This window comes from Heterodontus francisci, chromosome 23 (genome assembly GCF_036365525.1).
Source record: "Heterodontus francisci isolate sHetFra1 chromosome 23, sHetFra1.hap1, whole genome shotgun sequence".
Lineage (NCBI taxonomy): Eukaryota > Metazoa > Chordata > Chondrichthyes > Heterodontiformes > Heterodontidae > Heterodontus > Heterodontus francisci.
In genome coordinates, this window is record NC_090393.1 from 593,003 (window position 1) to 615,790 (window position 22,788).

Here is a 22,788-nt window from a genome sequence, read left to right on the forward strand (position 1 = left end):
CTATCTTGAAGCTAATAGAGTTATGGTCACTGGTCCCAAAGTTCTCCCCCACTGACACATCAACCACCTGCCCAGCCTCATTTCCTAAGAGGAGGTCGCGTGTAGCCCCTTCTCTAGTAGGAACATCCACATACCGCTTCAGAAAACTATCCTGCACACACTGAAATTCTTCCCCATCCGATCCCTTAGCACTACGGCAGTCCCAGTCAATATTAGGGAAGTTAAAATCACCGACTATTACAACCCTATAATTCCTACACCTATCTGTGATTTCCCTCCATATATGCACCTCCACTTCCCTCTGACTATTGGGGGGCCTATAGTATAATCCCATCAAAGTGATCACCCCTTTCTTATTTCTAAGTTCTACCCATATGGCCTCGCTGGACGTTCGCCCCCCAGGATATCTGCTCTAAGTACTGCCGTGATGTCCTCCCTAATCAATAGTGCAACTCCCCCTCCTCTCTTACCTCCACCTCTATCATGCTGGAAGGATCAGTACCCCGAAACATTGAGCTGCCAGTCCTGCCCATCCCTCAACCATGTTTCCGTAATAGCTATAATATCACAATCCCATGTACCGATCCATGCTCTGAGTTCATCTGCCTTACCTGTAAGGCTTCTTGCATTAAAGTAAATGCAGTTTAGCCTACCAGACCTTCCACGCTCCCTGTCCTGCCCCTGCCCAGCCTGCCTTCTGGACTTGCTCGCTTTAACCTCTACATTTGCCTCAACTATCTCATCGGAGAGACTACTACTTTGGGTCCCACCCCCCCCTGCAAGACTAGTTTACACCCTCTCGAGTAGTACTAGCAAACCTCCCCACAAGGATTTTGGTCCCCTTCCAGTTCAGATGCAACCAGTCCTCCTTGTACAGTTCACCTCTGCACCAGAAGAGATCCCAATGGTCCAAGTAGCTGAAGTCCTCCCTCCTACACCAGCTCTTCAGCCACGCATTCATTTGCCTAATCCTCCTATTCCTACCCTCGCTAGCACGTGGCACAGGGAGTAATCCTGCGATTACAATCCTAGAGATCCTGCTTTTTAACCTTCTGCCTATGTGGATAAGAGCAAGGACTGCAGGGTGGGTGGGGAAACTGATCCTAGCACCATGGCGCAGGAAGCCATTCAAGTACAGGGAATGCAAAGGAATGAGATAGCGAAAGGGCACAGTATACTCAGGGCGATAAATACTGTCTCTGCAACTAAGACCGGGAGCGCCAAAGGTTGTGTTGCCTGCCCAGTGCCAGGGTTTGTGACATCTCCCCACTGCTGGAAAAGAGGGGGAGGATCCATTTGTCGTGGTCCACATAGGAACCCACAATGCAATAGGTATTTAATTTGCAAACTTGGAGGGTTTAATCGAACTTAGCAGGGGTCTGGGAACTAGGCGGTAAGAGAGAGGAAAACCAAGGTGCACAGACAATTGGCAGAGGGAGATTGCTGTAGAGTAGGAAATGGTAAGATGTTGGGGGAGGCAGTCACGTAGACGTATTGTCACTGGACTAGTAACCCAGAGACGCAGGGGGGTCTGGGGACATGGATTCGAATCCCACCACGGCAGAAAGTTGAGTATGAATTCAATTAATAAAAAAAAATCTGGAATAAACAGCTTCTCTAATGATGGCCATGAAACCATTATTGATTGTTGTAAAAACCCATTTGGTTCACGCATGTCCTTTCGGGAAAGAAATTGCGTGACTCTTAGATGCCCTCTGAAATGGCCTCGCAAGCTACTCAGTTGTATTTAACCGCTACGTAGTCATTAAAAAATGAAACCGGATGGACCACCTGGCACCGGAAATAACAAGGGCAAACTCGACCCTGTGAAATCCTCCTTACCAGCATCTGGGGGCTTGTGCCAAAATTAGGAGAGCTGTCCCACAGCCTAGTCAAGCAACAGCCTGACATAGTCATACTCACGGAATCATACCTTAAAGACAATGTCCCAGACACCACCATCACTATCCCCAGGTATGTCCTGATCCACCGGCAGGACCAACCCAGCAGAGGTGGCAGCACAGTGGTATTCAGTCAGGAGGGAGTTGTCCTGTGAGTCCACAACATAGACCCCAGACACCATGAAGTCTCATGGCATCAGGTCAATCATGGGCAAGGAAACCTCCTGCTGATTACCACCTACCGCCCTCCCTCAGCTGATGAGTCCGTACTCCTCCACGTTGAACAGCACTTGGAAGAAGCACTGAGGGTGGCAAGGGTGCAGAATGTACTCTGGGTGGCGGACTTGAATGTCCATCACCAAGAGTGGCTCTGTAGCACCACTACTGACCGAGCTGGCCGAGTCCTAAAGGACATAGCTGCTAGACTGGGTCTGCGGAAGGTGGTGAGGGAAAAACATACTTGACCTCGTCCTCACCAGCTGTACAGAACCTTAGTTAGGCCACACTTAGAATATTGCGTGCAATTCTGGTCGCCACACTACCAAAAGGACGTGGAGGCTTTGGAGAGGGTACAGAGGAGGTTTACCAGGATGTTGCTTGGTCTGGAGGGCATTAGCTATAAGGAGAGGTTGGAAAAACTCGGATTGTTTTCACTGGAACGACGGAGGTGGAGGGGCGACATGATAGAGATTTACAAAGTTATGAGCGGTATGGACAGAGTGGATAGTCAGAAGTTTTTTCCCAGGGTGGAAGAGTCAGTTACTGGGGGACATAGGTTTAAGGTGCGAGGGGCAAAATTTAGAGGGGATGTGCGAGGCAAGTTTTTTTTTACACAGAGGGTGGTGAGTGCCTGGAACTTGCTGCCGGGGAAGGTGGTGGAAGCAGATACGATAGCGACGTTTAAGAGACATCTTGACAAATATATGTTTAGGAAGGGAATAGAGGGATATGGGCCCCGGAAGTGCAGAAGGTGTTTGTTTCGGCAGGCATCAAGATCGGCGCAGACTTGGAGGGCCGAATGGCCTGTTCCTGTGCTGTACTGTTCTTTGTTCTTTGCTTCCGCAGATGCATCTGTCCATGACCGTATTGGTAGGAGTGACCACCGCACAGTCCTTGTGAAGACACAGTCCTGTTTTCACATTGAGGATACCCTCCATCGTGTTGTGTGGCACTATCACTACCGTGCTAAATGGGATAAATTTCGAACAGATCTAGCAATGCAAAACAGGGCATCCATGAGGCGCTGTGGGCCATCAGCAGCAGCAGAATTGTACTCAACCACAATCTGTAACCTCATGGCCCAGCATATCCCCCACTCTGCCATTACCATCAAGCCGAGGGACCAATCCTGGTTCAATGCAGAGTGTGGGAGGGCATGCCAGGAGCAGCACCAGGCATACCTCAAAATGAGGTGTCAACCTGGTGAAGCTACAACACCGGACTACTTGTGTGCCAAATAGTGTAAGCAGCATGCAATAGACCGAGCTAAGCGATCCCATAACCAATGGATCAGATCTAAGCTGTGCACTCCTGCCATATCCAGTCGTGAATGGTGGTGGGCAATTAAACAGCTAGCTGGAGAATGTGGCTCCACAAATATCCCCATCCTCAATGATGGGGGAGCCCAGCACATCAGTGCAAAAGCTGAGGCTGAAGCATTTTCAACAATCTTCAGCCAGAAGTGTCGAGTGGATGGTCCATCTCTGCATTCTCCTGAGGTCCCCAGCATCACAGATGCCAGACTTCAGCCAATTCAATTCACTCCACGTGATATCAAGAAACGACTGAAGGCACTGGATACTGCAAAAGCTATCGGCCCTGACAATATTCTGGCAATAGTACTGAAGACCTGTGCTCCAGAACTTGCTGCGCCCTTAGCCAAGCTGTTCCAGTACAGCTACAACACTGGCATCTACCCTGCAATATCGAAAATTGCCCAGTTATGTTCTGTACACATAAAGCAGGACAAATCCAACCCGGCCAATTACCTACACTCAATCATCGGTAAAGTGCTGGAAGGTGTTGTTAACACTGCTATCAAACGGCACTTGCTTAGCAATAATCTGCTTGCTGATGCTCCGTTTGGGTTGTCAGGGCCACTCAGCTCCTGACCTCATTACAGTCTTGGTTCAAATGTGGACAAAAGAGCTGAACTCAAGAGATCAGGTGAGAGTGACTGCCCTTGACATCAAGGCAGCATTTGGCTGAGTATGGCATCAAGGAGCCCTAGCAAAACTGTAGTCAATGGGAATCAGGTGGAAAACTCTCTGGTTGGAGTCATACTTAGCACAAAAGAAGATGTTTGTGGTTGTTGGAGATCCATCATCTCAGCTCCAGGACATCACTGCAGGAGTTCCTCAGGGTAGTGTCCTAGGCCTAACCATCTTCAGTTGCTTCATCAATGACCATCCTTCAATCATAAGGTCAGAAGTGGGGATGTTCGCTGCTGATTGCACAATGTTCGCCATTCGTGACTCCTCAGACACTGAAACAGTGCATGTAGAAAAGCAGCAAGACCTGGACAATATCCAGGCTTGGGCTGATAAGTGGCAAGTAACATTTGTGCCACACAAGTGCCAGGCAATGACCATCTCCAACAAGAGAGAATCTGACCATCTCTCCTTGACATTCAATGGCATTACAATCCTGGGTGTTACTATTGACCAGAAACTGAACTGGAGTAGCCATATAAATACAGTGGCTACAAGAGCAGGTCAGAGTCCAGGAATCCTGCGGTGAGTAACTCACCTCCTGACTCCCCAAAGCCTGTCCACCATCTACAAGGCACAAGTCAGGAGTGTGATGGAATACTCTCCACTTGCCTGGATGGGTGCAGCTCCAACAACAGTCGGGAAGCTCGACACCATCCAGGACAAAGCAGCCTGCTTGATTGGCACCCCATCCCCAAACATCCACTCCCTCCACCACTGACGCACAGTGGCAGCAGTGTGTACCATCTACAAGATGCACTGTAGCACTGAGGCCCCTTAGACAGCACCTTCCAAACCCGCGACCTCTACCATCTAGAAGGACAAGGGCAGCAGATGCATTGGGAACATCACCACCTGCAAGTTCCCATCCAAGTCACACACCATCCTGACTTGGAACTATATTGACTTTCCTTCACTGTCGCTGGGTCAAAATCCTGAAACTCCCTTCCTAACGGCACTGTGGGTGTACCTCTCTCACATGGACTGCAGCGGTTCAAGAAGGCAGCTCACCACCACCTTCTCAAGGGCAATTAGGGATGGGCAAGAAATGCTGGCACAGCCAGTGACGCCCACATCCCTGGAACAAATTAAAAATAGAAGTGTAAAAAGGAATGTAATAAGGTCTAAACTAAGTTGTTCTGTGCATGTATGGAAACGTGCAGAGTTTGGGAAATAAGGTTGGTGAGCTGCAGGTGCAGATAGCCATGTAGGAATATGATGTCATGACAATAACAAAGACCTGGTTCAAAATGGGGTAGGACTGGGTACTAAATATTCCTGGATACAAGGTTTTCAAGAAAGATAGGGGAGGAAAGAAAGGAGGAGGGGGAGCAGTATTGATTTAAGGAGAACATTACTATGCTGCAGAGAGAGGATGCCCTAGAGGGGTCAAAGACTAAATCTATTTGGTTAGCACTAAGAAAGAGTAAAGGTACCATTGCATTGCTGGATCTATTCTATAGGCCGCCAACTAGTGGGAAAGATATAGAGCAACAAAATTGTAAGTAAATTACAGCGATGTGAAAAATTATATAGTTATACTGGGGCCTTAAATTATCCTAATATAGACTCTGATAGTAATAGTGTAAAGGTCAGAGAGGGGCAAGAGTTTCTAAAGTGTGTACAGGAGAATTTACTAGATCAGTATGTTTCCAGACCAACAAGGAAGAACTCATTGCTTGATCTGGTTCTGGCAGATAAGGTGTTGGTAGGAGAACATTTAGGGAACCGTGATCATAGCCAACCTAGATTCTTAGATACTATGAAAAGGCTAAGGAGCAATACAGATCTGGCCCAGATAAATTAGAATCAGAGATTGGCAGGAAAGACTGTAATGGAGTAATAGGCTGCCTTTGGAGGAGATAGTACCTAAACTATCAAGGTACATTCTCAGAAGGGGAGAAGGTAGGGCAAGCAAAGCCAGAATTCCCTGGATGCTGGAAGAGATGGAGTAAGATGGAGTGGAAAAAGGGAATCCAAAAGTCTTCTATAAGCATATAAAGAGTAAAAAAGTGGTAAAATGAGGAATGGGTGTGATTAGGACTGTGTGAATTTCAGCATGGAGGCAGGAGCATAGCTGAGGTACTAAATGAGTGCTTTGCTTCTGTCTTTACCAAAGAAGTAGTTGTGGCCCAAGTCACAGTGAAATTGGAGGTAGTTGAGGCACCGGGCTAAAAATTGATAGAGGAGGTATATTAGATAAGCTGGCTGTTCTTAAAATTGATAGTCACTAGGAGTGGATCAGATGCGTCTCAGGATACTGAGGGAAGTAAGGGTGGCAATTGTGGAGGCACTGGCCATAATCTGCCAATCCTCCTTCGATACTGGGGTGGTGCCAAAGGACTGGAGAATTGCAAATGTTGCACCCTTGTTCAAAGTACAGACCAGTCAGTTTAACCTCCGTGGTGGGAAAGCCTTCAGCAACAGCCAAGTTCGTGGCACCACGAAGGGTTCAGCTGCACAGGAGGGGAGGAAAAGGGGTGGAAGAGCTATAGTGATGGGGGATTCTATCGTAAGGGGTGCAGATAGGCGTTTCTGTGGCCGCAAACAAGACTCCAGGATAGTATGTTGACTCCCTGGTGCTAGGGTCAAGGATGTCTCTGAGCGACTGCAGGACATTCTGAAAGGGGAGGGTGAGCAGCCAAAAGTCGTGGTCCATATTGGTACTAACGGCATAGGTAGGAAGAGAGATGAGGTCCTGCAAAGTGAATATAGGGAGTTAGGCAGAAGGTTAAAAAGCAGGACCTCGAGGGTTGTGATCTCAGGATTACTCCCTGTACCACGTGCTAGTGAGGGTAGGAATAGGAAGATTAGGCAAATGAATGTGTGGCTGAAGAGCTGGTGTAGGCGGGAGGGCTTCAGCTACTTGCATCATTCGGATGTGTTCTGGTGCAGAGGTGACCTGTACAAGAAGAACGGGTTGCATCTAAACTGGTGGGGGACCAATATCCTTGCGGGGAGGTTTGCTAGTACTACTCGGGAGGGTTTAAACTAGTGTTGCAGGGGGTTGGGACCCAAAGTAGTAGTCTCTCCGATGAGATAGTTGAGGCAAATGCAGAGGTTAAAGCAAGCAAGTCCAGTAGACAGGCCGGGCAAGGGCAGGACAGGGAGCGTGGAAGGTCTGGTAGGCTAAACTGCATTTACTTTAATGCAAGAAGCCTTACAGGTAAGGCAGATGAACTCAGAGCATGGATCGGTACATGGGATTGTGATATTATAGCTATTACGGAAACGTGGTTGAGGGATGGGCAGGACTGGCAGCTCAATGTTCCGGGGTACTGATCCTTCCGGCATGACAGAGGTGGAGGTAAGAGAGGAGGGGGAGTTGCACTATTGATTAGGGAGGACATCACGGCAGTACTTAGAGAGGATATCCCGGGGGGAATGTCCAGCGAGGCCATATGGGTGGAACTTAGAAATAAGAAAGGGGTGATCACTTTGATGGGATTATACTATAGGCCCCCCAATAGTCAGAGGGAAGTGGAGGAGCATATATGTAGGGAAATCACAGATAGGTGTAGGAATTATAGGGTTGTAATAGTAGGTGATTTTAACTTCCCTAATATTGACTGGAACTACCTTGGTGCTAAGGGATCGGATGGGGAAGAATTTCAGTGTGTGCAGGATAGTTTTCTGAAGCGGTATGTGGATGGCCCTACTAGAGAAGGGGCTACACTCGACCTCCTCTTAGGAAATGAGGCTGGGCAGGTGGTTGATGTGTCAGTGGGGGAGAACTTTGGGACCAGTGACCATAACTCTATTAGCTTCAAGATAGTTATAGAAAAGGATAGGACTGGTCCTCAGGTTGAAGTCCTAAATTGGGGGAAGGCTAATTTCGATGGTATCAGACAGGAACTCTCAAAAGTTGAATGGAAGAGGCTGTTTACAGGTAAAGGGATGTCTGGCAAGTGGGCGGCTTTTAAAAGTGAGATAGGAAGAGTTCAGGGCCGGCATGTTCCTGTTAGATGGAAGGACAAGGCTGGTAAGTTTAGGGAACCTTGGTTGACGAGGGATATTGAGGGTCTGGTCAGAACAAAGAAGGAGGCATATGTCAGGTATAGGCAGCTGGGATCGAGCGAGTCCCTCGAGGAGTATAGGGGATGTAGGAGTACACTTAAGGAAATTAGGAGGGCGAAAAGGGGCCATGAGATTTCCCTGGCCGATAAGATAGAGATTCCTAAAAGATTCTATAAGTATATTAAGAGTAAAAGGGTAGCTAGGGAGAGAGTAGGTCCTGTTAAGGATCAGTGTGGTAATCTATGTGTTGAGCCATGGGAAATGGGCGAGGTCTTAAATGAATACTTCTCGTCTATATTTACCATGGAGAAGGTCATGGAAGCTAGTGAGTTCAAGGGAGGGACCAGTGATATCCTGGAGCATATCAACATTACAAAGGAGGAGGTGTTGGAGGTTTTGAAGCGCATTAAGGTAGATAAATCCCCAGGGCCTGACTAGGTGTATCCTAGGATGCTGTGGGAAGCAAGGCAGGAGATTGCTGGGGCCCTGGCAGAGATTTTTGTATCATCGTTAGCCATGGGTGAGGTACCGGAAGACCGGAGGATAGCTAATGTTGTGCCTTTATTTAAGAAGGGCAGCAGGGATAAGCCAGGGAGCTACAGGCCGGTGAGCCTTACATCAGTGGTGGGAAAGTTATTGGAAGGGATTCTGAGAGACAGGATTTATATGCATCTGGAAAGGCAAGGTCTGATTAGGGATAGTCAGCATGGCTTTGTGCGTGGGAAATCATGTTTCACAAATTTGATTTGAGTTTTTCGAGGAGGTGACCAAGAGGATTGATGAGGGCAGGGAGATGGACGTTGTCTACATGGACTTTAGCAAGGCCTTTGACGAGGTCCCGCATGGTAGGCTGCTCCAGAAGGTTAGAACACATGGGATCCAGGGTGAACAAAATTGGCTTGGTGATGGGAGGCAGAGGGTGGGGAGTGCAGTGTTGTTTTTCAGTTTGGAGGCTGGTGACCAGTGGTGTGCCACAGGAATCGGTGCTGGGCCCTCTGTTGTTTGTCATATATATTAATGACTTGGATGTGAATGTAGGGAGCATGATTAGTAAATTTGCAGATGACACCAAAATTGGTGGGAGAGTGGACAGTGAAGAAGGTTGTCTAAGGTTACAACAGGATGTAGATCAACTAGGAAAGTGGGCAAGGGATTGGCAAATGGAATTTAACACAGACAAGTGTGAAGTGATGCATTTTGGGAAGTTAAACCAGGGCAGGACATATACAGTGAATGGCAGGGCCCTGGGGAGTGTTGTTGAGCAGAGAGACCTTGGGGTGCAAGTACATAGTTCCCTGAAAGTGACAACACAGGTAGACAGGGTGGTGAAGAAGGCATATGGCATGCTTGCCTTCATCAGCCGAGGCATTGAGTACAAGAGTTGGGACTCTTTAAAGGTGGCAGGACAGGTTGTAAAAGTGGTTAATAAAGCGTATAGATCCTGGTCTTTATAAATCGATGCATAGAGTACAAAGGAAGGAAGTCCTGATAAACCTTTATAAAATGCTGGTTTGGCCTCAACTGGAATATTGTGTCCAGTTCTGGGCATCACACTTTAGGAAAGATGTGAAGACATTAGAGAGGATGCAGAAAAGATTCACGAGAATGGTTCTAAGGATGAGGAACTTTGGTTACGTAGATAGGTTGGAGAAGCTGGGGCTGTTCTCCTTGATTAAGAGGAGATTTGATAGAGGTGTTCAAAATCATGAGGGGTCTGGACAGAGTAGATAGAGAGATGCTGTTCTCATTGGTGGAAGGATCGTGTACCAGGGACATTGATTTAAGGTGATTGACGTGAAGATAAGCTTTCTAGACAGTGAGTGGTTAAGATCTGGCATGAACTGCCTGAGAGTGTGGTGGAGGCAGATTCAATTCTTCAAAAGAGAACTGGATAATTATCTGAAGAGAATAATTTTTCAGGGCTACAGGGAAAGAGTGGGGGAGTGGGACTGGGTGAGATGCTCTTGCAGAGAGCTAGCACAGACATGACGAGCTGAATGGCCTCCTTCTGTGCTGTAACCAATCTATGATTTTTTTTTTTAAATACACAGAACATTGGATCTAGTGTTTCAGGAATCCAGTTGGACTTTTGGTATACCTTCTTACCGCTATGTTGCTCCCAAGACCATGTTTGCGAATGGGACGGTTTATCCCCCCAATGCAGGCTTCTGTCCATGCAGACAATCAGGGGTGTTAAACGTTAGCACATGCAGACACAGTGAGTATCTGAGCTTCTAAACATTCTGCAGAAACAAAGGCTTTTATCTATTTATTCTCATGAGATCCCAAAGTGCTTCACTGACAATGACTTCATTTTAAACAGAGTTCCAGAAGCTAGGGAGGAAACTTAAGAGTGTGACCGTAGAAGTTTCTTTATTCGTTCATGCGATGTGGGCGTCGCTGGCCAGGCCAGCATTTATTGCCCATCCCTAATTGCCCTTGAGAAAGTGGTGGTGAGCTGCCTTCTTGAACCACTGCAGTCCATGTGGGGTAGGTACACCCACAGTGCTGTTCGGAAGGGAGTTCCAAGCTTTTGACCCAGTGACAATGAAGGAACGGCGATATAGTTCCAAGTCAGGATGGTGTGTGACTTGGAGGGGAACTTGGTGGTGTTCCCATGCATTTGCTGCCCTTGACCTTCTAGGTGGTAGAGGTCCTGGGTTTGGAAGGTGCTGTCGAAGGAACGTTGGCGAGTTGCTGCAGTGCATCTTGTAGATGGTACACACTGCTGCCACTGTGCGTCGGTGGTGGAGGAAGTGAATGTTGAAGGTGGTGGATAGGGTGCTGTTCAAGCAGCTGCTTTGTCCTGAATCGTGTCGAGCTTTGAATGTTGTTGGAGCTGCACCCATCCAGCAAGTGGAGAGTATTCCATCACACTCCTGACTTGTGCATCATAGATGGTGAACAGGCTTTGGAGTCAGGAGGCGAGTCATTTGCTGCAGAATTCCCGGCCTCAGACCTGCTCTTGTAGCCACAGTATTTATGCGGCTAGTCCAGTTAATTGTCTGGTCAATGGTTAAACCCCAGGATGTCGATGGTGGGAAATTCAGAGATGGTTAGACTTTCTCGTTGGAGATGGTCATTGCCTGCCACTTGTGTGGTGTGACTGTAACTTGCCACTCAACACAAATCTAAATGTTGTCCAGGTCTCTCCCACTTTCCTTAACAATCTATCCATTGTCATGGTCTTTGGCTCAGTCACTAATTCTGCTAGTGCATTTCACAGTCTCTTGTGCTCTGTATACAATGGGGCTTTTGGTTATGTCTTTTCTGTTCTTCAGATTCTCAAGTCTTCATCTCACACCCACACTTCTTCAATGCTGACCCTGTGCTGTGGGAGGCTGTTGATGGATTACATCCCAATGAGAAAGATCATGCACTTTTCATTGACATCCATCCTGTAAGTAAGATCTTGTGGTTCAGTGATGTTTAGGGTGTCTGTGTTGGGGATTAATGTTTCCATCATTTATCCTAATTGCAGACTCTAAAAGGCCTGCTCGAGATGAGCAGTGTTAAGTAAGTATTAAACACTATGATGTAATTTCCCTGTAGTAATTGGATTTATTATTGTGACCAATCCAGAGTTGAATAATTTAACTATACTCCTCTGCAGTAATTTGGAGACTTTGGTTTCGCTCCCTTGCCTGTGCAGTCTTTGAACATAACGTAGGAAATAGGAGCAGGAGTAGGCCATTTGGCCCCTTGAGCCTGCTGTGTCATTCAGTAAGATCATGGCTGATCTTCTCCCTGAGCTACAGCTTCCAGCACTATCCCTGTGGCTGTTTCTCTCGATGGTCAATTTTCCTTCTGCCCTGCTCCCAAATAGTGCAAAAGAAAATGGGTGTAATGCAGAGGGAACGTGGGAACTCATCCTTTGTGTAAGAATTGATCAGGGGTAACAGATTACACAAAAGAGTTGAGTCGCAAGCGGTTTTGTTTAAAGGTTTAAAGTGGTTAATTGAAAAGCAACAGTTCAAGTATAACACACAATCAGGTTAGATATATTAGACATATGACTTGTGACAGGTGAGGTAGATTTACTGGTCCTGGATCAGACGGATGGAATGACCTGGTCTCTGCTGCCTGCAGTAACCATCTCTTGCTGTCTTCAGGCTGTTCAGGATGTTCAGCTGAAGCTAGCAACCTGAAAGAGCCTCCTCCCTTTGTCCATGTTTTGATGAAGTGCCATGTAACAGGCTTGACAGCAAATTTAGAACCCATGGAATAAAAGGGACAGTATCTACATAGTTGCAACGTTTGCTGAGTGACAGGAAACAGAGTAGTGGTGAATGGTTGTTTTTCGGACTGGAGGAAGGTACAGAGTGGGGTTTCCCAGGGGTCAGTACTTGGACCCCCGCTTTTCTTAATCTGTATTAATGACCTGGATTTGGGTGTGCAGGGCAAAATTTGCAGATGACACGAAACTTGGAAGTATTGTGAACTGAGGAGGATAATGATAAAATTAAAGAGGACATAAATAGGCGGGTGAAATGTGAAGACAAGTGGCAAATAAAATCTAATGCAGAGAAGTGTGAAGTGATACATTTTGGTAGGAAGAATGAAGAGCGGCAATATAAAATTAAGGATACAATTCTGAATGGGTTGCAGGAGCAGGGGGACCTGGGGGTATATATGCACAAATCATTAAAGGTGGCAGAGAAGGTCGATGATGACATCGGTCTGTCTCGGGAGATTATGGACTGCGCCCGGGGTGTATATCATTTCCGGATTGAACGCTGTCCATTGTAGCTGTAGAGACTGGCTGGTGAGTGGCAATCCCTTCCACAGATGAATAACGTTGGCCCAAGGTTGACTGATATTTTCTCCTTCTGCCAGACTTTCTCCTCCATTTGGTCATTTTCTTTTGTCCTGTACTTTTCCACAACCTTCCTGACTGCCATTCTCCAGGAACTCTGGTCAGCAGCATGGACTTCCCATGCATCGACTCTGACCCCGGTTAACTTGAGGTCTCCCTTGCAGACATCATTGTATCGCAGATGTGGGTGAGCTGTTGGTCTAGTGCCAATAGCAAGCTTGCCATAGAGCATGACTTTGGGGATGTAGCTATCATCCATTTGGCTCACATGACCTAGCCAACAGTGTCACTGCTGACTCGAGGGCAAACGTGCTGGGGATCCCTGAATGCTGATGTACTTCTGTATTCGGCACTCTGTCCTGCCAGGAGATGCCCAATATCTGTCTGTGCAGTGGAAGTGGAAGCTGTTCAGCTGCTTTTCTTGGCTTGCATAAGTTGTCCATTCTTCACTACTATAAAAGAGGGTGCGAGAACACAGAGCTGTATGTTTTTGGCGCTTCTGATCTTGAAAACATCTGATGTTGCTCCATGGTAACTGACGGAACTGTGCATGTTTTTGTGGAAAGAAGAGATGAAGTCCAGGAGTGCAGCCTTTTTTCTACAGCAGTTTGAAGAGTCAGTCTCTTCTGACGAGATCGAAGGCCTTGGTGAGGTCTATGAAGGCGATGTAGAGTGTTCTGCGCTGTTTGCGACATTTCTCCTGTAACTGAAGTGAGAAAATCATGTCGACTGTCGATCTGCCAGCTCTGAAACCGGGGTCTGTAATCTCATTTGAGCAACGTAAGGAATGACCTTTCCCACAATGCTCAGCAAAGAGATACCTCTAATTGCTGCAGTCACTGCAATCCCCCTGGTTTTTTTTTTTTACAGTGACTATGTTTGCATCACACATGTCTTGAGGCATAGACCTTTCCAACAGAGACACAGAAGTTGATGGAGATCTTGCAGCTGTGTTGGTTTTCCACTTTTGTTGATTCCAGGTGGAATACCGTCAATTCCCGGGGCTTTACCACTAGCAAGACGGTCAGTAGCCTTGTTGAGCTCTGCTATGGTGGGCTCGCTGTCCAATTCCTCCATAACAGGGAAGTCTGGAATGGCACTGAGAGCTGCTGCAGTGACCATGTTCTCCGTTGCGTAGTCAGTTATACAGCATAGAAACAGGCCCATCTAATCCCATTTTCCAGCACTTGGCCCGAAGCCTTGTATGCGATGGCATTTCAAGTGCTCATCTAAATACGACTTAAATGTTGAGGGTTCCTGCCTCCACCACCCCTTCAGGCAGTGTGTTCCAGATTCCAACCACCCTCTGAGTGAGAGAATTTTTCCTCAAATCCCCTCTAAACCTCCTGCCTCTCACCCTAAATCTATGCCCCCTGGTTATTGACCCCTCTGCTAAGGGAAAAGGTTTCTTCCTATCTAACCTATCAGTGCCCCTCATAATTTTGTATACATCAATCTTGGACACCTCAATCTTGTCCCCCTTCTCTGCTCCAAGGAAAACAACCCTAGCCTTTTCAGTCTCTTCATAGCTGAAATGCTCCAGCCCAGGCAACATCCTGGTGAATCTCCTCTGCACCCTCTCCAGTGCAATCACATCCTTCGTACAGTGTGGTGCCCAGAACTGTACACAGTACTCCAGCTGTGGCCTAACTAGTGTTTTATACAGCTCCATTATAGCCTCCCTGCTCTTATATTCTATGCCTTGGTTAATGAAGGCAAGTATCCCATATACCTTCCTAACCACCTTATCTACCTGTGCTGCTGCTTTCAGTGATCTATGGACAAGTACACCAAGGTCCCTCTGACCTTCTGTACTTCCTAGGGTCCTACCATCCGTTGTATATTCCCTTGCCTTGTTAGTCCTCCCAAAATACATCACCTCACACTTCTCAGGATTAAGTTCCATTTGCCACTGCTCCGCCCATCTTACCAGCCCATCTATATCGTCCTGTAATCTAAGGCTTTCCTCCTCACCATTTACGACACCACCAGTTTTCTTATCGTCTGCGAACTTACTGATCATACCTCCTATATTCACGTCTAAATCATTAACAGCAAGGGTCCCAGCACCGATCCCTGTGATACACCACTGGTCACAGGCTTCCAATTGCAAAAACAGCCCTCGACCATCACCCTCTGCCTCTTGCCACTAAGCCAATTTTGGATCCAATTTGCCAAATTGCCCTGGATCCCATGGGCTCTTACCTTCTTAACCAATCTCCCATGCAGGACCTTATCAAAAGCCTTACTGAAGTCCATGTATATTACATCTACTGCTTTACCCTCATCGACACATCTAGTCACCAACTCGAAAAATTCAATCAAGTTAGTTAGGCACAATCTCCCCCTGACAAAGCCATGCTGACTATCCCTGATTAATCGCTGCCTCTCCAAGTGGAGATTAATCCTATCCCTCAGAACTTTTTCCAATATTTTCCCCAACCACTGATGTTAGACTCACTGGCCTGTAATTACCTGGTTTAATCCCTGCTACCCTTCTTGAATAATGGTACCACATTCGCTGTCCTCCAGTCCTCTGGTACACCTCCTGTGGCCAGAGAGGATTTGAAAATTTGTATCAAAGCCCCTGCAATCTCCTCCCTTGCCTCACATAACAGCCTGGGATACATCTCATCTGGGCCTGGGGATTTATCCACTTTTAAGCCCACTAAAACATCTAATACTTCCTCCCTTTCAATGCTAATATTTTCAAGTATATCGCAATCCCCCTCCCTGAACTCTACACCTACATCGTCCTTCTCCATAGTGAACACAGATGAAAAGTAATCATTTAAAACCTCACCTATGTCTTTTGGCTCCACACACAGATTGCCACGTTGGTCCCTAATGGGCCCTACTCTTTCCCTGGTTATCCTCTTGCCCTTAATATACTTATAAAACGCCTTAGGATTTTCCTTTATCTTGCCCACCAGTCTTTTTCATGTCCCCTCTTCACTCTCCTAATTACTTTTTTAAGTACCCCCCTACACTTTCTATACTCCTCTGGTGCCTCCGCTGTTTTCAGCGCTTGGGATCTGCCGTAAGCCTCCTTTTTTTTTTTTCCCCCCCCCCCGATCCAATCCTCTATATTCCTTGACATCCAGGGTTCTCTGGGCCTGTTAGTCCTAACCTTCACCTTAACGGGTACATGTTGGCTCCGAACTCTCTTTTTTTTTTGAATGACACCCACTGTTCTGATGTAGACTTTCTTAGAAGAAGCTGCTTCGAGTCCACTTTGGCCAGGTCCTGTTTTATCATATTGAAATTTGCCTTCCCCTAATTCAGTACCTTTATTTCCAGCCCGCCTTTGTCCTTTTCCATAACTACCTTAAATCGTAGAGTAGTGTTCAAGGTAATGCTCAACCCACCTTTCCGTCTGCTTGCTAGCTTCAGTGATGATCACCCCTGTCTTTGTCTTCAGGGAGCTGATTTAGTAACTGCTGGGCCTGTTGCTTTCTTAAATCCTTTATACATCCCTCTGGCATCCCCAGATTCAGCAGCAGATTGTATTCATTTTCAGAGTTTTAACCAGTATTGATTGGAGCAGTGCCAAGCAGTCTGTGGAGACTTGTTTCTGGCAGCTCTGAGATCATCTAGGTTTTGTTTGCTGGGAACTTGCTTGTAGTTTATAAGAGCTCTCCTCTTGGTTGCAGAAACTGGCTCCTTTTCAGTCCAGTAAGCCTGAAACCAGTCAGCATTCCTCCCATCTCTTTTCCATATGCAGTGAATGCAGAGTTATTGATTGGTGAGACAAAGGTGATCCCATTTTGACACCGCACTCGGGCCTTGGGCGTTGTTGTCTGAAAGAGCCTGGTCGAGGATGTTTAGGAATTCCTGGGTCATTTCTGGGTCAGTGGTTTGGTAATTGTGGATCCGAGGACAATTTCTTCTTGGAGCGGTGTAGCTTCCTTGGCTGAAGCCTGACTCTGCTACTCGCCAGGGAGTGGTCAGTGTCACAGTCAACGCTGTGATAGATCAGCCATGATCTTATTGAATGGCGGAGCAGGCTCGACAGGCCAAATGACCTCCTTTTGCTCCTAATTCGTATGGTCGTATGATAGCTATGAGTGATGAGAACACTGAGGGTGGTACATCTGGTGATCAGGTCTAGCTGGTGCCAGTGGTGTGATCTTGGATGTCGCCAGGACACCTTGTGGCACGGCTTGACCTGGAAGTCACTGTTCATCAGAGTCCATGGTGATAGCATAGTTCTAACCACCTCGATCTATTTTCATTCATCTTGCCAATCCCCTGGTGTCTTGTGCACATTGCGCAAGCTGTATAGTTGGTACCCACCCTTGTGTTCAAGTCCACTAGAAGGTACAGTCCCTCAGTGCTGGGAATTCTACTGATGGCAGCATCAAGTGTCTCATAGAACTGATCCTTGACATCTGGGTGAGTGTCGGGGCATAGATGCACATGAGATTAACTGGGCCCACACTTGTTGACAAGTGCTGATCTCTCCCACCATCGGAAGTAACCTCCGGTGCTCTTACTCTGCGCCAATCGAGTGAGAGCTTATAATCGGTAACTGATTCTTCCTGTGTTGTTCTAAGGTTTACCATGAAACTGGAGTGTCTTCTTGTCCTCTCCAGGCCTGGGTAAATAGTATGGAGACCCTGAGTTCTCTAAGCATCAGGACCACCCCCCACCCCTCTTGGCATTACTAGTATTGTCCAAAGGAAAGAAAATCAGTACGGTTTGGTACCAGCTCTGCTGCAGGAATTGCTGGAAAGCTGCTTGATAAATGACAGATAACTGCTTACGGGGTCCACTCTGGATTTCATTAGACAGTATTTGTTCCTGATCAGCTGTGCACCTTAACTTCCTACCTAGCAGTTTTCATATCTGTACTTGGAGTGAGGTACAGGTCAGACATGATCCAATTGAATAGCAGAACAAGCTTGAGAGGCTGAGTGTCGTCCTCCTCTTCCTGCTCCCTGACTGTACATTGCTTCCATACTACCCAGAATAAAACAAAACACTCTCCATCTAATCTGATCCTCCTCCTATCCCTACTTCATCATTCTTCACTATTTTCCCTGTTATCCACTCACTATTTGGTATCTTGGTCTTGTCCTTTTAGTCGATCACTCCAAGGTGGGGCCTGGGGTGTGGTCAGGGTAGGGGAGGGGTAGGTGGGAGAGAAGTTACAACCAACTTCCTTTCTGATCTGTTTCCGTCAGAGGCCTTGTCTACTTTCAAAATTCAACTTGCCCAAAAGAAATAAAGTTAGAATGAGGAAGGAGGTTGTGTTTCCCGTAATCAATTAAAATTTACCTTTTCCAACGCAGCGTAACATGATTGAGAGAGATGATTTCAAAATTCAACTTGTCTTGTTTGAAAATTGAACTGGAATCCCCGCCATTGTTTAACTGCACATGCCACTTAAACCATATTAAATGCAGAAACTATTTTGGGGAGTTCAGTAACTTTGCATCTCGGTAAATTGCAAATGCCTTTCACCAAATGCCTTGCTGGTTGTATTGTGTCCAGCTCCTGTACAGACATCATTTGATCTATTTCCCAAATTTAGAGCATTGCAAGAGGAAGTGTGCAAAAAGAGCAATCTCCCTTGATCTGGCACACACACCCAGACTGCTGATCTTTTAAATGACTGACTGTGAAATCAACCCCTTGTACCATTATCTCTCTCGTCCGATTTAGTTGTAAGGAGCTTGTGGATCATTATTGAAGCTTGGTCAGTTTCACAGCCAATACCTGGCACATTATCTGTATCCAGAATCCATTGTGTCGTAACGTCAGCATTGCTGTAATTTCAGAATTAGTAAATGACACCTCTTGGGACAATGTCAGTCCCTACCACGCTCTTTCTCCTTTCCTTATCTCCTGATTTATTCAACGTGGATGACCAATTGCAGCAAACAACAGTCATAAAGTTATGTATGTCACAGAAGTAGGACATTCGGCCCATCCAGTTAGTCCCACAGCCTGCGCTTGATCCCCGTAACCCTGCGAGTTTATTTCCTTCAGGTGCCTATCCAATTTCCTTTGAAATCCTTGTCACTGTTTCCACCACCCTCGTGGGCAGTGAGTTCCAGGTCATTACACCTCACTGCGTTTTTAAAAAAAAAAAGATTTTTCTCACATTCCCCCTGCATCTGTTGCCCAAAACCTTCAATCCGTCTCCCCTAGTCCTTGTAACGTCAGTTAATGGGAAAGATTTTGCTTGTCTAACATTTCTAATCCTGTCATAATCTTGTACACCTCGATCAAATCTCCCCTCAAACTCCTTTGTTCTAAGGAAAACAACCCCAGCTTCTCCAACCTAACCTTGTAACTAAAATCCCCCATCCCTGGAACCATTCTGGTAAATCTCCTCTGCACCCTCTCAAGGACCCTCACATCCTTCCTGAAGTGTGGTGACCAGAACTGGATGCAATACTCCAGTTGGGGCCAAACCAGAGCTTTATAAAGGTTCCGCATAACTTCCCTGCTTTGTTACTCATTATCTCTAATGATGAATTCCAAGATCCATTTGCTTTACTAACCACTTTCTCACTATGTCCTGTCACCTTCAAAGATCGATGCACATGAGCCCCCAGGTCCCTCTGTTCCTGCACACTTTTTAGAACGGAGCCATTAAGTCTATATTGTCTCTCCCTATTCCTTCTGCCAAAATTCATCACCTCACATTTGTCAGTATTAAATTCAATTGCCACCTCTCTGTCCATTCTGCTAGCCTATCTATGTCCTGTTGCAGGCATTAACATCATCCTCACTGTTTGTCACTCCTGCAAGTTTGGTATGATTGGCAAATTTTCAAATTCTACTCTTTCAAGATCCAAGTCATTTTAAGCAGTGGTCCCAGCACTGACCCTTGGGCAACACCAGTATCTACCATCCTCCAGTCTGAAAAACATTTATCACGACTCGCTGTTTTCTGTCCTTAAGCCAATTTTTAAAATCAAATTGGACACTGACCCTCCTATTCCGTGAGCCTCAATTTTGTTAACCAGCATTTTTTAAATCCTAATTTAAAACAATTATTAATGCTGTTTAGTTGAGCAGTGTGAGTAACATCACAGGGATATTTAAACAGAGCAGCAGGCTGGAGACTAAGTGTGAAGATACTTTCTGTACTTTTTGAAAAAGTCTTTATTCCGTTAGTCAGTGCAGCGTAACTGCATTAGAAACACGGAGACTAATTTCATAAAGAAAATTCCTCACACTCCAGTTTATAGAACTCGATATCACACGTGTGTTACTGGCACCCAGCCACGTCCTCTAACACTTAATGATAAACATGTAACAATGTCCCTCCCACCTTGTCTGTTGCCCTACATTTCTGCCCACCCGCTTCCCCTTCCTCCCTCCCAGAACTGCAACAGGGTTCCCCTTGTCCTCGCTTTTTCCATCTCACCAGCCTCCACATTCAAAGGATCATCCTCCGCCATTTCTGCCACCACCAGCTTGATGCCAGCACCAAACACATCCTCCCCTCCCCCCCCCACCCCCGGTCAGCATTCCGCAGGGACTGTTTCCTCCGCGACACCCTGGTCCACTCCTCCATCACCCCTGACACCTCGTGCCTTTCCCACTGTACCTTCCCATGCAATCGCAGGAGGTGTAATGCCTTCCCCTTTTACCTCCTCTCTCCTCACTTTCCAAGGCCAGAAACACTCCTTCCAGGTGAAGCAGCGATTTATTTGTACTTTCAATTTTGTATACAGTATTTGATGCTCACAGTGTAGCCTCCTCTACACTGGGGAGACCAAGCACAGATTGGGTGACCGCTTTGCTGAACACCTCCGCTCAGTTTGCAAGCATGATCCCGAGCTTCCGGTTGCTTGCCCTTTTAATTCACCACCCTGCTCTCACGCCCACACTTCTGTCATCGGCCTGCTGCAGCATTCCACTGAAGCTCAATGTAAGCTCAAGGAACAGCACCTTGTCTTCCGATTGGGTGCTCCACAGCCTTCTGAACTCAATATTGAGGTCAATAATTTCAGACCATGAGCCCCATTTTAAAATGTTTTAAATATTTATATAATTCTGCTTTTTTTTAACCGTGTGCTCGTCTTAAACTTATTTTTTCATGTTTTTGCTCTCGTACAGAGCTGTTCATTATTCTGCCATTCGCACTCTCTGGACTCGGGCTTTGTCTTTCTCTACAACTATTTAGTACTCCATTAGCTTTCTGTTCCATGACATCTGTCATTTAATCTCTTCCCGTTCCGTCCTATCACAGTCCTTCCTTGTTCTTCTTCCCCCCCACTCCCCCCTTTCACTTGCTCAAAGACTGTTACATTTCTAACTTTTACCAGTTCTGATAAAGGGTCACAGACCTGAAACGTTAACTCTGTTTCTCTCTACACAGATGTTGCCAGACCTGCTGAGTATTTCCAGCACTTTCTGTTCTCATTTCAGAGTTCAAGCATCCACAGTATTTTGCTCTTCCTCAAAAAGCATAGGTGGCATTGAAAGGATTCAGAAAAGTGACCTGGTTGATTTCAGAACTCTGACAACTGAGTTAAAAAGGAAGCCGAGAGTTGAAATCTTCCATCACTGTAGAAGAGGTGAACCAGGTGTACAAAAATTTTTTTTTATTCATTCATGGGATGTGGGCGTCACTGCCCAGGCCACCATTTATTGCCCAACCCTAATTGCTCTTGAGAAGGTGGTGGTGAGCTGCCTTCTTGAATCGCTGCAGTCCATGTGGGGTAGGTACACCCACAGTGCTGTTAGGAAGGGAGTTCCAGGATTTTGACCCAGCGACAGTGAAGGAATGGCGATATAGTTCCAAGTCAGGATGCAGTGTGACCTGGACGGGAACTTGCAGCTGTTGGTGTTCCCATGCATCTGCTGCTCTTGTCCTCCTAGTGTTGCAGGTTTGGAAGGTGCTGTCGAAAGAACTTTGGTGTGTTGCTGCAGTGCATCTTGTATATGGTACACACTGCTGCTACTGGATGCTAGTGGTGGAGGGAGAGAATATTTAAGGTGGTGGATGGGGTGCTGATCAGGCGGGCTGCTTTGTCCTGGATGGTGTCGAGTTTCTTGTGTTGGTAGAGATGCACTCATCCAAGGATGTGGAGAGTATTCCATCACACTCCTGACTTGTGCCTTGTAGACGGTGGACAGGCTTTGGGGAGTTACTCTCCACAGAATTCCCAGCCCATGACCTGCTCTTGTAGCCACGGTATTTATATGGCTGGTCCAGTTAAGTTTCTGTGCAGTGGTAACCCACAGGATGATGATAGTGGGGGATTCAGCGATGGTAATGCTGTTGAATATTGAGGGAAGATGGTTAGATTCTGTCTTGTTAGAAATGGTCATTACCTGGTTCGTGTGGTGCGAAAGTCACTTATCAGCCCAAGTCTGAATGATCAGATTTTGGTGCATATGGACATGGACTGCTTCAGTATCTGAGGAGCCGTGAATGGTACTGAACATTGTGCAATCATTAGTGAACGTCCCCAGTTCCGATCTTATGATGGAGGGAAGGTCATTGATAAAGCAGCTGAAGTTGACTGGACCTCAGACATTACCCTGAGAAACTCCTGCAGCAATATCCTGGGGCTGAGCTGATTGATCTCCAACAACCACAAGCATCTTCCTTTCTGCTAGGTTTGACTCCAACCAGCAGAGAGCTTTCCCTTGGTTCTCATTGACTTCAATTTTGCTAGGCTCCTTGTTGCCATACTTTGTCAAATCTGCCTTGATGACAAGGGCAGTCACTCTTATCAGTCACTGTATAAGAAGGACAGGTTGCATCTAAACTGGAAAGGGACCAATATCCTTGCGGGGAGGTTTGCTAGTACTACTCGGGAGGGTTTCAACTAGTCTTGCGGGGGTGGGGGGGACCCAAAGTAGTAGTCTCTCC

At 46.6% G+C, this 22,788-nt stretch overlaps 1 protein-coding gene across 2 annotated transcripts in view; it reads left to right on the forward strand.

The window, feature by feature from the left end:
• The window catches only part of LOC137382514 (scavenger receptor class B member 1-like), a 164,641-nt gene that overhangs the window by 44,660 nt on the left and 97,193 nt on the right, over nt 1-22,788 (forward strand). For both annotated transcript variants that reach the window (XM_068054485.1, XM_068054486.1), the window contains exons 4-5: nt 10,180-10,346; nt 11,410-11,528. In XM_068054485.1, coding sequence (XP_067910586.1) covers nt 10,180-10,346; nt 11,410-11,528 — 286 coding nt within the window. The remainder of the gene's footprint in view (nt 1-10,179; nt 10,347-11,409; nt 11,529-22,788) is intronic.